Genomic DNA, 15,372 nt, shown 5'->3' on the forward strand with positions numbered 1-15,372 from the left:
TTAAACCAGTTAAGTTAAAGAAAAGACCACTTGAAATGACTTCTGTTGCGACTTGGAGCTGTATACATAAAATACATTAACTTGACTCTGTAATGGGGTAGGTGGGTCACATTGGGGAGTGTGCCCCAGTATTATAGTATTATTGTAGGGAAATACTGAAAATGATCATTTGGCTCAATTATTGCATCTAAACCAGGTTCTGTTTGAGATTGTTGGATACAGATTTAGTACAAAAGCCGCATACAGACCTGTCTTGGTATAACTGTTTTAAGTAGCTCTGCTAAATCTAAAGTCCTGAAACTCTTTGAGGAGCCACTGTCCTGTAGGTTTTAGTGCAGCAGTGTCAAACTGCAGTCCTGGAGGGCCGGTATCCTGCAGGTTTTTGTTGTCTCCATGCTCCAACACACACCTGACCGACACTCAAACAGGTTGACAAGAAGCTGCTGGAACCATTGATTTGAATCAGCTGTGTTGGTGGAGGGAAACAACAAAAACCTGCCGGAATCCAGATGTGTTGAAGCAGCCAAATATAGAAAACCTGCAGGACTGTGACCCTCAAGGAACGCAGTGTGCCACCGCTACCGTACGCCATGGTGCCAGTACGGCAGATCAGCTGCTTCCTTCTCAGTTCCTTCTCAGCTTGAGTTTGAGAAATTCTGCAAAGAAATCCGATAGTCCAGGCGTCCACAACTCTTGTCTTCGAGAGCTGCCGTCCTGCAGGTTTTAGTGTTTTCCTGCTTCAACACAATTCAGATGAAAAGGCTCTCCAGCCACTTGTTGTCATCTTCTGCACCTGCCTGCCATAGATTTGGGTCAGGTGTGTCTCAGCGGGGAAACACTAAAACCTGCAGGATGGTAGCTCACCAGGACCAGATCTGAAGACCGTTGAGATAGATGAATAACTTGTTGGGGACTCAGGATCTTACAAACTGTCCGTGGTGCTGTGGTCCTCCCGTCCCCCCCACCCCTCCCCAGCATGCTGTGAAACAGTCAGATGAGGCTGGCCAGGAAGGATTTCTCGACTCTGTCTGCAGTAGGATGGTTTATATCACGCTTTCTATCAGTTGTTCTACTGTTTAGTTTTGTAAAGTTCAGGTCATCTTGCATATTTTCTGATATTAATAGTGCAGCTCAGAGCAGAAATGACCCTGTGGTACTGATGTGGTGTCTTGTAGGTTCATCAGCTGGGCTGTGAGGCTGTGATGCTGCTGCTGGAGCTGAACCCCGAGCAGAGCAACCTCATGTTTTGGGCAGTGGATCGTTGCTACACCGGTTCACGTCGTGTGGCCGCCGGCTGCTTTAGGGCCATTGCTAATGTCTTTCACAACAGGTACCGCGCATGAATCTTCTTTTTATGAGGGTTTCAGCTCCTGTGGATAAAAAAAAAGAAAAAAAAAAAGTGCGGTTTGTTATGTGTTAACCCGTGTTTTCTGTTTCTCTCAGAGATTATCAGTTCGACACTGTGGTGCTGCTGAACCTCATTCTGTTCAAGGCAGCTGATTCGTCCAGGGATATCTATGAAGCAGCCATGCAGCTGCTACAGGTTGGTCTGTTTACAGGAAAAGTTCCTGTACAGATACTCTCCATCGCACTGCCATAACCTTGATATCTTATGATTGCTGTCTGTGTAAACTAGATCCTGGAGCCAAAGCTCTTCCGTTATGCCCACAAACTGGAGATCCAGCGAACGGATGGCATCTTGACGCCCGCCTCACCTTTACCACACCTCTACTCTGTGTCTTACTACCAGCTCTCTGAAGAGCTCGCGAGAACTTACCCAGAGCTCACTCTGCCCATCTTCTCAGGTTTGCTTCCTTCCAGACTGATGATGCTGGTTGAGCATCTAAACTGTGGAATAAGCTTCCTTTTACACGTTAGACAGGCCTCCACTATATCTGCTTTTAAATCTGTACTGAAGACTCATTTGTTTAAGCTGGCTTTCCACACAATAAGTTGACTTTTTAGATCTGATTTTATTTTGATTGATTGCTTTTATTTTTTTTTCATTTGATTGTTTTTAGATGTCTGAAAAAGTCATCCTAATTTATGTTATTTATTCTGTTTCTTTTTAACCCCCCACAATGTGGCACTTTGGTCAACATTGTTGTTTTTTAAAGTGCCTTATAAATAAAGTTGTATTGTATTTTTACACAGTAGAATTTCTCTAAATATTACATAGGATCAGAGGAATATGGAGGGGATTTAATTGGTTATTTGGAAGTTTTGTGTTTTGTCTGGAAGTGACAGCAGTTACTGTAAAGTACGGCTTTGTAAATATGTTCCATTGCTGTCTAATTTCGCTGCTGTGTGCTCTGCAGAGGTCAGCCAGCGTATCCAGACAGCACATCCTGGTGGCCGGCAGGTGATGTTGCATTACCTCCTGCCTTGGATGAACAACGTGGAGCTGGTTGACTTCAAGCCAACCGCGCGGCAACCAGAGGACTGTGGCAGCGGTGAGGACGAGGAGGACGTCCACGACAAGGAGATCATGATGGTCAATAGTCGGCGCTGGCTCCGTGGAGAGGGGTGGGGGTCCCTGCGTGCAACAACCATGGTGCTAAACAACCTCATGTTTATGACTGCGAAGGTGAAACAGATGATGAATGAAAATCCAGATTTATACAGATTTATGTGAGTTGCACATGCAAATTTATCATGTTTTTTTTTTTTTGTTTTGTTTTTGCAGTATGGAGATGAGTTTGCTTGGTCCGAGATCGAGAATGTGTGGACGACATTAGCAGACAGTTGGCCAAAGAACCTCCGAATCATTCTGCATTTCCTCATCAGTATGTCAGGAGTCAACAGCGATCCCAGCCTTCTGCCCTATGTAAGTTACCTTACGCCTTTATCCCTGCAGCTCATCTGTTGTACGCCGCTTGTTTCTTAAGGCAGCACGTGTGTGTCCTCAGGTGAAACGAGTGGTGGTATACTTGGGCAGAGATAAAACTATGCAGCTGCTGGAAGAGTTGATGTGCGAGCTCGAGTTGACTGATCCAGTCAGCTCAGCCATCACCCACATGGACAACCCCCCTTATTATCGCATCACCTCCAGTTACAAGATCCCCTCGGTCCCCTCAGGTTAATGAGCTGCAGAAATGCACCAGTTCATTGCTTAAGCCATTGTTCCAACACAGAATTGTTCCAATCTGGTTTTTTTCCAGTGCCAGACTGTATCTTTTCTGTCTTCTCCTGCAGGAACAACTTCCAGCAGCAATACCATGGTGCCAGGAAACGATAGTCATCATGACAGCAAGGTGAAAGACTCCAATATGGATGACAGGTACGACTTTTCTCTCTATCTTATTATTATAAAAATACTTTGAAGTGTTTTTTGCATCATGTAAGTATGTTTTTGCCTCTGACTGAACTTTACAGTCGTGTTGTCAGAAAGTGGAGGAATAATGTACGGCTTGAAAATGTCTGTATGTCGAACATTGGATGAGCTGACTTGAACCTTGAATTTCCCCTCTGGGATAAATAAAGTATCTTTGATTTGATTGGATTTGAAACATCTGAGGAGAAGGGTTTATTTAAACCACATGATTGCTTTGGCCGTATGAGACATGGAGAGGTTGTGAGGATTTTCCCCAGCTCATAGCTTCAGTAGAACTTCCTGCTTTGGTTGCATAAATTTTACCAAATCATATATTTTTTCTACATTTTAAGGACTGTTTTCCTGATCGTTATCCAAAAACATTGATTGGATGATAAGGAACAAATTATAACTATTATTATTATAGATTTAGGGAAATGTTTCTTTATTCAAAGCATAAATGTCAAGTTGAAAAAATAATATATATGTGCAATTCCAGCGTTATGAATGTTACGTTCAGATAGAAAATTAGAAAATAAACTAAACATTGACAAGCCATTGATTTGAATCAGAAAAATTGAAAATACATAATTTAGTTACACTTATTGGGATAAAGATAAGCCTGCAATTTGAATTGTTTTGAGAGACATGACAAATTATCCAACATTATGAATGTTACAAAAATAGACAAGCTTTTCAGACTCACTAAACAAATGATGAAAACTCTGAGTTTTTCTATAATTTATATATATATATATATATATATATATATATATATATATAGAGAGAGAGAGAGAGAGAGAGAGAGAGAGAGAGAGAGAGAGAGAGAGAGAGAGAGAGAGAGAGAGAGAGAGAGAGAGAGAGAGAGAGAGAGAGAGAGAGAGAGAGAGAGAGAGAGAGAGAGAGAGAGAGAGAGAGAGAAATAATTAATAATGTATATTGTATATAAATAATATATGTATTAAATGCCCATTAGGCTCCCTTAAGTCTGTAAATTGGGATGTTTGTTTCATACGTCGCCACCCTCATACGTCCATGCATCTTTACATCACCTAGTTGTTTAGTTGGTTCATCCACTAGTGGGAAATGCTGAGTTCAGAGGTCACCTCTGCTTTTCGGCGACCGGTTGGTGGCTGTAACTTCTCTCCAAAAGCTTCTGCCATATCTACAGTTGTTGGTGGTGTTCATCTTAACTTCTTCTTCTTTGGGTGCTTTTTGTTTGGCTGTTTCAGAGTCATCTTCTTCCTGCTCCTTTTCAACATTGTTGCTGTGATTTCTGGCGGTATTGATCTGTTTTCAGCATCAGCTGACGGATAGCTAAAAATCAGAACAAATAAATACTCAGTGAACTGAATGAAACTAACATGAATCATGAGGCTGTGCAGCTTCTGGCAAATTTCCTCCCCCAGATTTATGTTTAGTTATTTTCATGAGAATTATCTACCTGGACTTGGCTTTCATGAACAGCAGCTTCCTTTGCTTTTATATGTCATGTATTTGGCTGCTCAGAGAGCTCTGAGCCTCCAGTTTGGCCTTTTTGTTTATTTATTTTTTCATACACAGCAGTCTCTGGTATCAGTAGCTTTGTCAACAGCTCCAGGTTCAGCTCAAACACACCTCGATGGGGACTGCTCTTTTTCTTGTTTGTCAGCACGTACATTCTTGGCCTGATCCTTCAGCATAAGCGGACACAGCTTTTTCCACAACTGTTAGTGTTTAATTTCCTAATTTTTTTTCATAACTTCGATGTTTCTGTGAGCTACCTCAGAGGAAACGTGATCCCTTTCGGTTTAGGTGTCGTCAAGATTTAACATCCAGCTTTTCTTTTTTCATTTGGCTGCAGAACTGTGGGAAAAAACTCTAATTAAATCGTAGTAACGACAACATAGGAGCAAATTCCACAGTATTTTAAGTTTTATACTTCTTTCCAGTTTCCACAATTCTCGACCTTGTTGTTCGTCGCGCTGGATGCCTGCCAATCAGAGAAGACCCATTTCTTCTCTGTCTTCAGTTACTTTTTTTATTGACAGTGTTATTCTCACCTGAGCTCAGGTTAGGATGAAACAAATACTGACATTGAGAGACGTAACAGCCTACACCATCTCTGGTCCACATACTGCAGGTTTCCCATGTGTCCCTGCAGCAAAACAACTGACTGAAATGAATCAGTCATTGAGCAGAACTTCATAGGTTGTTGGATCCATTTACCAGAAGCCAGGTGGAACAGGGATACTTCAGAAACCTACAGGACAGCGGCCTTTGAGGACCAATTTTGGACACCCCTGGCCTCCACCTAGATCTAAGAAAAGTCAGGGGCACCAGTGCAACCAAGAAAAGTTGCACTTAACACATTTTTGGTCATATGTACAACCAAAGTGGAGCAGCAGTAGAAACAGCCAATCAGTCATTTTGCTCCGTTATGTTCAATGTTTGCTAATATTACTCATTTGCTGAAGTTGTTTCCATCCTACTGAGCACACATTAAGCCTTTCTCGTGGGAAAAAACAAGCTCTTTTTATCAAAACTGGATTTTTTTTATATCCTAAAGTGCCAGACGCTGTTGGTGCTTCCTCAGTCCTGTTGGCATGACAAAAAGAAAAAAATAAAAGCTCCCTCCTGACCCTATCCTTGTAAACCAATCCCACAGTTACACCCCTCTGGATATCTACTCTGGTCTGAACAGCAACCTGAACCGCCAGCACCACCGTCTGGAATCTCGTTACAGCAGCAGCTCCGGAGGCTCCTACGAAGATGAGAAGAGTAGGACAATCATCTTTGCTCATCCTCCTTTTAACATTAGCGATTATTCTTTCCCTGTGTGAAACGGTTTCTGCTCCTATCCTCTCTCCAGGTGACTCCATGCCGCTTTATGCAAACTGGCGTTTGAAGGTGATGGAGCACAACCAGCCGGAGCCTCTCCCGTTCCCTCCATCAGGTGGCTGCTGGTCTCCTCTAGTGGACTATTTACCAGAGACAAACACCCCTGCAGTTCCTCTCCACAGGTATGCTAAATACTGCCTGGTAGCTTCAAAACGTATCAGTGTTGTGTTAAAGTAAGTTTTTGTTTTTTTGTTTTCAGATGTAACATAGCGGTCATCCTGCTGACGGACCTCATTGTGGACCACGGGGTCAAAGTCGAGTGGAGTGCCTACCTGCACCTCTTGCTACATGCTGTGTTTATTGGTAACTTTTGCTTTCTTTCTGAATAACTTATTCTTTCATCTCTTTCTGGGCTTCTCAGTTTGCTTGACTACAATGTCTTTGACTGGATTAGTACTTTTAAAAGCGCAGTAACACATCGCTTTTTCCCCTGTGCCCCTTTTCAGGGTTTGATCACCAGCACCCAGAGGTGTATGAGCACTGCAAACGCCTGCTGCTTCATCTGCTTATTGTCCAGAGTTCAAATAGCAGTATTCACTCAGTGGCCATGGTGCTTCTACGCAACAGAGACTACAATGATCCGAGGGTCCTGACGGTGAAGCCTGCAGTTCCAGAGTTCAACCTCACAGGTCACTTACACTGAGAACTAAGTGGAAAGGATAAGAAAGAGTTGAAAAGTATATTTTTTAGCTAAAGGAATATGAATAAATTTCTTACCAACCTTTTGTTTGGGATGGTTTGTTGATTAAAACGCGTATTCCCGTAGTTCCAGATTCAGCCACTGGGTGGCAGCAACAGTCCTGCCTCATACAAGCAAGTTTTAGTCACATGAAAGAGTTAAATTACCAACTATTCCTAGTTAAACTCTGAGTTAAATCAGAAAAAGAGTTAGGCTAAGGCAGGTAAGCATGTAAAATGTTTGTGTTAATTGTTGCTACAGGAACTCAGGAGATTTTGCCAGATTTTCAGCCGTCCCCCATGACTGATTCCGGCCTCAGCTCCAGCTCCACGTCCTCCAGCATAAGCCTCGGGACAGGGGGCACTGCTCTGTCCCACCTCTCTCCTACGCTGCTCAGGGAGGTAGATGTCACAGCAGAACAAGACGACAAGGCCAAAGCTCTCATCGAGTTCATTACATCGAGGTGAGAAGACCTCGTTTTATTCAAATCAGAAATTTTATAATTACATTTGTGTTTGTTGCGTCTTGTAACCTGCTTACATTACCTCTTGTAACTAAAACTGGTTTATCATCAGTAATCTGGCATGATTAGAGCATGTTGATATGAAACGGCAGCATACTCATCCTGTACAATGATCTGCTTTCATGCTTCCAGCAGTGTCTGAAAGGACTGGGTATTTGTGTGGCTTTGGTTTGGGATTTGATGTCTTTTTTTGTTTTGTTTTTTTTGCCTGGTTTGATCATATCAGATATTTTTATTAAGTAAAGTGGTAATTTGTTGTCCTCTGTGACGTGTCTTGACTTTTTCCTTGTAGAAAGAGAGGTCCACTCTGGAACCACGAGGACGTATCTTCCAAGAACCCCAACATTAAGAGCGCTGACCAGCTGAGTGTTTTCGTCAGACACGTGATGAACGTTTTCAAGCATTCTCAGACGGGTCAGAAGAGTCCCATTCTATTCTGCTTCTATCATTTATGCTGTGTTGTGTCCTACTTGTAGAATGTTGACTCTTGCATTGATGTTGTTTTACGTGTGGATCTTTCAGGTTTCCAGCTGGAGTCTCTGCTGAGTGAAGTAGCTTTACGAACAGCTCTGTCTTGCGCATCTCGACACTATGCCGGCCGCTCTTTCCAGATTTTCAGGGCGCTCAAACAACCTCTGACTTCAGCCACATTGTCCGACATCCTGTCTCGGCTGGTTGAGACTGTCGGAGACCCGGGAGAGGAGGCTCAGGTAAAACATGAAAATAAAACAGCACCTTGCTGCTGGTTTTCAGTTTGTGTTAACACATAACTTACCTGATGTGGCTTCCTGTTTTGAGCTGTTAAAATCATTCTAAGTTGTGTTACTTTGTTAATGTTTGTAGCGTTTATAGTACTGGTTTTTTTTAATCTGCATTAAATTTCGTTTATATGAAATTTATGGGACTTTTATTTTTTTCTTTGGGTATTGAAATTATTTTATGCTTTTCCTCATTGTTCTATTTTTTTTTTCTTCTCATTTTAGGGCTTCGTCATTGAGCTGCTGCTGACGTTGGAGTCGGGCATCGACACGCTGGCAGACACAGTGAAAAATTATGACCTTCTCACCGCCTTAGCACAGTCAGTCCTCTCATTACAGTTTTTTCCACTCCCTGCAAATATTACAAATGTTGCCTAAGAAATACTGATTGCCATTTTATCTACAGAACCTCAACCCGTGACCACCTGCTGGGAGCGAAATTCGCTGCCAACAGGAAGAGCACAGGCCAGCTCAACCTGAACAGCGGCAGCCTGTTCCATTACGTCCACACCCGTAGCAACTCTCTTCGCGCCAGCCTCATCGGCGAGCGGAAAGCTGACAGGCGGAGGAGCAACACCCTGGACATAGCAGACCGGCTAGGTGGTAGCCACGGAAACCTGGCGCGTACGCGGAGCTTATCATCACTAGGAGGAGGAGGGAGTCCTGGAGGGGGCTCCATTCCGCCTGTAGATCCCTCCAATCTGATGGCCATCGTCTTCTGGATCGCCACGTCTCTGTTGGAGTCGGACTATGAGTTTGAGTACCTCCTGGCCCTGCGGCTCCTTAACAAGCTGCTGGGCCAGCTGCCTCTGGACCGCGCAGACAGCAGAGAGCGTCTGGAGACCGTCCAGGCCAAACTGAAGTGGTACAGCTACCCTGGGCTACTGAAGCTGATCCTCAAGGGCTCCTCCTGTACTTCTGCACAGGAGCTCACCATCCACCTGCTGAGCAAACTCATCAGTGTCTCCAGACACACACTGGTGGACCCCTCACAAGTGGCAGGTAAGCACTGTCGACGTGATGAATGATCCTTTACTTTTAGGTTGGTCATCTAACGATGTAACCTCTCTTTCCTTCCTTGGACACGTCTTCAGGTTTTCCTTTGAATATTCTGTGCCTCTTGCCGCACCTCATCCAACACTTCGACAGCCCGACTCCTTTCTGTAAGGAGACTGCTGATAAGATAGCCAAGGTTTGCGCCGATGAGAAGTCGGCTACACTTTCCAACCTGGCCCACATGATGAGCCTGTACAGCACACACAGCTACTCCCGTGACTGCACCAACTGGATCAACGTGGTCTGCCGTTACATCCACGACGCCTTTGCCGAGAGAACCTTGAACCTGGTCACCTACCTGGCTGAGGTTTGCGGCGTGAAGACCAAACGTTTTCTTGAGATGCGGTACAGTTTCCATTTATCTCATATGTGTTCATTTGTGTTCCTATCAGCTGCTGGAGAAGGGCTTCCCCGGCACGCAGCAGTCGTTGCTGCAGATCATCTACAGTCTGCTGAGTCACATCGACCTTTCAGCAGCCCCTGTCAAACAGTTCAACCTTGACATCATGAAGATTATTGGCAAATACGTCCAGGTAAACTTTCACCCCATATCAGTGTAAACCAGTATGTTCAAGTGGAACTATTATGTGCATTTCAGGCTAATTTATTTTTTATTTCTGAGCCCTGTATGGCTGGGATTGATCGAGTTATTGTCACAAATCGCTTTATTTACTTCAGACCGACCCTCTCCGTAGACTGTCAGATCAGCCTGCGGGCAAAACGAGTGGATTGAGACTCTTCCGCATTAAGCCCCGCCTCCCGCCACTGTACTACATCGGGAGCGCGCACCGCACCTGCTTTCGCCGTCATTGTAACATCTCATAAACAGAAGGATTAGGCTAATATGAACTCAATAAAAAAACAAAATACAATGTCAGCACATAGCATACAGCCCTACATGTTGGAACCTGAATCAGAGCCTGAAAACAAAGTGGAAAACAGCAACCCACAGCAACGAATGCAGCAGGATGTCTCTCTTTGGTAAACTCACCAGCCATCGTTAGAAATAACTTTATCCCACGTTTTCCACCCGCCTGATGTATTTGTACATGCCCTTGTTAACCAGTAGAAGGTAACCAATCACCAAACCTTATCCCCCGGGACGTCACAAGGATTTCCAAGTAGAAAAAACTCTCTAAAACGACGCGTTTTTCGTTGCCATGGAAACCAAACGGAGAGCGTGCTGGAACTCAAACTCAAACATGCGTTTAGGTGATAAAAAAAAGTGTTGTTCACATGTCTGATGAGGATTCAACACTGTAACACTGTAGAAAGCTCAGAAAACTCCTAATACAATAATAGCACCCCTTTAAAGAGTTGTGTATTATTGCAGGTTTGCCTTTCTACCAGGCTCAAATAAGCAGCCGTCAGTACATCACATGTCAGTAGCAGGACATGGTTAATTTTCATAAACAGCTTGGTGTGCATGAATACTGCAATGATCTGTCCTATGAATACTGATGTAGTTGACTAAGAAAATAACATGTCGTTCAGCCTGGTAGTGTGGAGACCTCTTTGATGCACTTCCAGCTTTTTATGGAAGCCTTTTACCAAGTCTGACCCACGGCGCTTTCTGGTTCTTGCTCATACTTGCCTCTGACAGCTGTAGTCCCATAACTGCCGTGAGCAAATTCTGCTGTGGCTCGGTTATTGTTGCCTTTTTATATAAGGCATTGTTCATGTGCATGGACAGTACGCGGGTGCATGTGCACTGGTGTATAATGACCTAATTTTAAGGTTCTGCAACGTAATTGTACATCATGCAGAGTACAAGGTGACTTTGCAGACTGAGTGGTGCTGCAGTGGGAAGTGGGATAGTTTGGTCCTCTGAAGGAAGATATGTTTGTTTTCATATTCATGCTTTCTGGAGGAACACCCACACAGCTTGTAATCTCAATGAGAAGTCATATTGTTTCTGGGTTTTGCAGAGCCCACACTGGAAAGAGGCCCAAAACATTCTGAAGCTGGTCGTGTCCCGTTCAGCCAGCCTCGTGGTGCCGGACGACGTACAGCGCTCCTACAGCACGGAGTCCTGCGGCTCTCCAGAAATCGCCTTTACACGCATATTCAACAACTCTTCTAAGGAGCTGCCGGGAAAGACGCTCGACTTCCATTTCGACATCTCAGAGGTCAGAGAGCTCCCAGACTCTTCTGGGGTGGTGAGAATATGCTCGGTATCTTATACTAACTTGTGTATGGCTCCATAGACGCCGATCATAGGGCACAAATATGGTGATCAGCGCACGGTAGCAGGTCGAAACGGAAAGCCGCAGGTGATCGCTGTGACGAGGAGCACCTCCTCTACATCGTCTGGCTCGAACTCCAACGGTCTGGTGCAAGTCAGCTGGAAGAGGCCTCAGCTCTCCCAGGTACCTGCTCAGACACATCTGTTCTCAGATGTCACACTGCAGTGTGTGTGTGTGTGTGTGTGTGTGTGTGTGTGTGTGTGTGTGTGTGTGTGTGTGTGTGTGTGTGTGTGTGTGTTTTTCAATAATCTTACGTTTTGAGATGAATCTTTGTTGGTGCTAACTCTGCCATGTTGTTACAGAGAAGAACCAGAGAGAGGCTGATGAACGTCCTAACTTTATGTGGCCCAGAATCTGGCATTCCTAAAAACCCATCTGTAAGTTTCCTCTCCTACTCTAAAACTTGTTCCATCCTCCACGAGAAGCAAGAAATGAGTGCTTTTTCTCGAGGCTGCAAGAACAAGAAAGAACGTCTTGTTCGTCAGGTCCATACATCCTCCATGTGAAGCAGGTCTGCAGCGGGGAGGGATCACTGCAGGGGGCGATGTCTGCTTTATGTGCAATGAACCCGGTTGTTACCTCCGCTGAGGAGGTTGTGTTTTTCCCGGCGTCTTTTTGCTCAAGATAACTGAAAAGGTTACCGACGGATTTTTATAAAAACTTAGTTGTTGGAAATGTAAAAATGAAAAACTGACATAAATTTTGGTGGTGATCCGGATCACCGTTTGGATCCAGGAATGTTTTAAAAGGATTCTTTAACATTGTGCTTGGCGGAGGTTTCCGCTCTCCGAGCGCTTTTCTAGTTTCATATTAAACGAGCAACTTCGTCCGCGGCGGGGCGGGTCGTGCACGCGGCTGGGTCCGAGGGTTTTAACGCCACGTGTAAAAATGTTGGTACTTTCTCACCGCCTCAATAAGCTGTTTTATCAAAACAATCTGTTTTACCTGCAACAGCAAAAGCGTGGAAGCGGCAACTCCCCTTCATGCTTTCTCCGTGTTAACCACACCCACCTCAAATGTCCGACCAATCACACGATGCTTCTCGGAGCCCCGCAAGAAAAAAGTTCCACCAGCCTGATGTGTCGAGAACTGCCTTCAAACGCGTCCACGAGAACAAAATGACGTCATTTTCTTCTTGGAGCCTCGAGAACAAGAAAAAAGTTCTGGCTTCTCATGGAGGATGGAACAAGCTAAAGGCTTCTGACAACGTCTCTGTAAATTTACTGTTTTGAATGCTGCAGCTGTGACTGTTGTCATGGTCTCCTTCATTCTGATTAGGCACACAGCATCTGTAGTTTACAACCTGACAACAAAATCCTTTTTGTTTCGTTCCAGGTGGTGTTCTCATCCAACGAAGACCTGGACTCTGCCGACCAGCAGACGGGTCTTATTCCCACAGTGGAGGAGGCGGTCAGAGAGGAGGAGCTGCCGGGAGAGGATACAGGCAGCGAACAGCAGTTTGGCGTCTTTAAGGACTTTGACTTCTTAGATGTGGAGTTGGAGGATGCTGAGGTGAGAATTTGCTGAAGTCTGATTAGAAGATGACAAAGAGCACGTTGGTAGGTGATGGAAAGTAGAATTCAGATGAATCACGTCTAAAACGAACAATGTCAGACTTGTACAGGCTTGCAGCTGTAAAGTTCAGGCCTGCTAAGTCACTCTTCATTCCTCGTGACTTTACTTGAGTTAGCTGTGAGACGGATTAACATCATTGTTGGTTCAACGTTTCCCATATTAGTTCTGACAGCTCAGCACAACCAAACCTTTGTTTTGTAACCATCTTACGGCTACTAACACACATATTCCCTCTCGTCTCTTGCCACAAGGAGCTACAGGTAAGTCTGTGGACCCGAAAGCTACTCAGAAACATCCAAAGCTCTTTGTGTTTTCAGTGCCGTCTGCCTCCCTCTGTTCTCATCCGTTTCAGTGCAGTAGTAAGCTCTGATTTTAAACCACCGCTCCTGTGATTGTGAAACCCTTTTTGCTTTTATAGTTTTAGAACTATGCATGATTTGCATCCCATGAATGTAAAGAAAAAGGATACATTTCACCCTTTCAAGCGCAACTGTTTGTTGTCCTTATTTACGTTGTGGCTTCATTTTTTTGGTCTTTATTGACACGTTGAGTTGTGGGATGTTTGTCTTGTTTTGTTTGCTACTTTCATGCCGACTGGATCTCACTGCTGTTTGCCTGACCGTCCTGCAGGGGGAGAGCATGGACAACTTCAACTGGGGGGTACGCCGTCGCTCCCTGGAAAGCATGGACAAAGGGGACACGCCGTCTTTGCAAGAGTGCCAGTACACAGGCAGCACGCCAAGCCTCAACCTCACCAACCCCGAGGACACGGACGAATCGTCTGAGGAGGAGGTACTGAGCGCTAGCCAGATTCTCACCCGCTCTGGCCTTGTAAGTCTCATTCTGATCAGGGTCCCCCCCCGCGCACACACACAATCCCCTACCCATCCAACTTCACCGTGCTCCTCACACAGCTCGCTGGCATGGTGTGCGTGTGTGTGTGTGCGCGCGCATACTGAGCCGGATCTGCTGCAGGCTTCTGTGCTGGTGGTGAACGCCCTCTTCAAGCTGGGCCCCGCCCCTCTGCTGCTCACTTCTACATAAACTCATAGACTTTTTAGGATTTATTTGTATAGTTGGGAAGTACAGCGTAGGACATTTAAGATAAATTCATTTAGGACCATCTTATAACTCCTCATTCTTAGTGTGAATAAAGTCAGAGCAGGAATATTCCTTGATTTCTTCAAGAATCTCTAACCTGAAGTATGATTAATGTGCCAGTTCAGCACATAGCTTTGCCTTTTTTCAGCTCTTTGCTTTTGTTTTGCTTTGCAAGCAAGGTTTTATCTAGATCTGCTGATAATTAAATTAATATCAATGCTTTAATTCTGCCTAATGGGGATGCCTCTTACCTTCATCTTCTGCTGCTCTTGACCTTGGTAGTGCACGGTGAGAGAATGAGCTTTTTGCCTTTAGCGGACATTTTTCCCGTGTCCCCCCCCCCCCCCTTTACACACAGAGTTTGTTTCATAGTCTGGGAAGAAATGAGCATGCTGCATTAACATTTAATTTAGCCAGAATAGTGGATGTATTTATTAAAGTGCAACTGGAACCAGTAATAATAGCATGATGATGCTACAAGCCCGATGTGGTTGAAAGATGCAGAATGAAAGAATAAAATAACTACATTTGCTTTGCTTGATATAAAACCTTGATTAATCTTTTTTGTTAACCTTACATTAAGGTTTACAGTATGTTTGTTCTTTTCATCTGTGCACATTATGTAGATCTGCCTGTGTTACTAAGATTTATGCAACTGGTGATGAATGTAATGGGATAACAAGACTGAATCGCTTCTAAACGAATTATCTGTTCTTGTTTGGTTAATAATTGCAACAAAAAAAAAGTCAAACAGTGCTGTTCTCTAAACTCATTTTATTACAGCAGTGCTGGGTCAAACCATTAACACCAGTAACATCTGGTGTTTCAGTTCTGACACGTTGACATCCGTACGCATTAAGCATCATTAGCAGCTGTTGTGTGTTTTTGTTCCCCAGCTGAACAGCGACTCGGCCACAGATGATACCACGTCCAATCACGTGGACTCCCTGCAGCAGTCTCAAGAATCCTCCAGCAGCGCCATGACCGAAGAGGCAACCGTCCTGCCCAACCTGCCCTCCCTGCCCTCCCTCCCCCGACTGGATAGCCCCAGTTTGGAGATGGCCCACTCAGACAGCACCAGCAGCCAGCTGCCTGAGGTGTGATCAATCAGCAGCAGCAATAAACTGTGGTGTTTGGGTGCTTTATAGCTTGCTTATTTCTCTTCTCTTGTTTTTCTCTTCACTTTGTCTGCTTTTTCTCCACTTCCTGGCTTATCTGTTATCTGAAAAGATGATCGGCTA

The 15,372-nt window shown here is 44.5% G+C and overlaps 1 protein-coding gene across 8 annotated transcripts in view; it reads left to right on the forward strand.

Moving 5' to 3' along the window:
• The window catches only part of fryl (furry homolog, like), an 83,458-nt gene that overhangs the window by 51,507 nt on the left and 16,579 nt on the right, over positions 1 to 15,372 (forward strand). For 7 of the 8 annotated variants that reach the window (XM_079244938.1, XM_079244939.1, XM_079244940.1 and 4 more), the window contains 24 exons: positions 1,176 to 1,330; positions 1,444 to 1,543; positions 1,637 to 1,805; positions 2,319 to 2,587; positions 2,687 to 2,827; positions 2,910 to 3,078; positions 3,196 to 3,280; positions 5,961 to 6,073; positions 6,165 to 6,315; positions 6,393 to 6,496; positions 6,640 to 6,822; positions 7,134 to 7,335; positions 7,688 to 7,809; positions 7,918 to 8,105; positions 8,379 to 8,473; positions 8,560 to 9,155; positions 9,248 to 9,516; positions 9,602 to 9,742; positions 11,138 to 11,338; positions 11,417 to 11,578; positions 11,758 to 11,832; positions 12,791 to 12,967; positions 13,661 to 13,861; positions 15,028 to 15,228. In XM_079244938.1, the coding sequence (XP_079101064.1) occupies positions 1,176 to 1,330; positions 1,444 to 1,543; positions 1,637 to 1,805; positions 2,319 to 2,587; positions 2,687 to 2,827; positions 2,910 to 3,078; positions 3,196 to 3,280; positions 5,961 to 6,073; positions 6,165 to 6,315; positions 6,393 to 6,496; positions 6,640 to 6,822; positions 7,134 to 7,335; positions 7,688 to 7,809; positions 7,918 to 8,105; positions 8,379 to 8,473; positions 8,560 to 9,155; positions 9,248 to 9,516; positions 9,602 to 9,742; positions 11,138 to 11,338; positions 11,417 to 11,578; positions 11,758 to 11,832; positions 12,791 to 12,967; positions 13,661 to 13,861; positions 15,028 to 15,228 (4,269 nt within the window). The remainder of the gene's footprint in view (positions 1 to 1,175; positions 1,331 to 1,443; positions 1,544 to 1,636; positions 1,806 to 2,318; positions 2,588 to 2,686; positions 2,828 to 2,909; positions 3,079 to 3,195; positions 3,281 to 5,960; positions 6,074 to 6,164; positions 6,316 to 6,392; positions 6,497 to 6,639; positions 6,823 to 7,133; positions 7,336 to 7,687; positions 7,810 to 7,917; positions 8,106 to 8,378; positions 8,474 to 8,559; positions 9,156 to 9,247; positions 9,517 to 9,601; positions 9,743 to 11,137; positions 11,339 to 11,416; positions 11,579 to 11,757; positions 11,833 to 12,790; positions 12,968 to 13,660; positions 13,862 to 15,027; positions 15,229 to 15,372) is intronic. The other variant, XM_079244942.1, reaches the window with a different exon arrangement.

The sequence above is a fragment of the Telmatherina bonti genome, assembly GCF_933228915.1.
Source record: "Telmatherina bonti genome assembly, chromosome: 8".
Taxonomy (NCBI): domain Eukaryota; kingdom Metazoa; phylum Chordata; class Actinopteri; order Atheriniformes; family Telmatherinidae; genus Telmatherina; species Telmatherina bonti.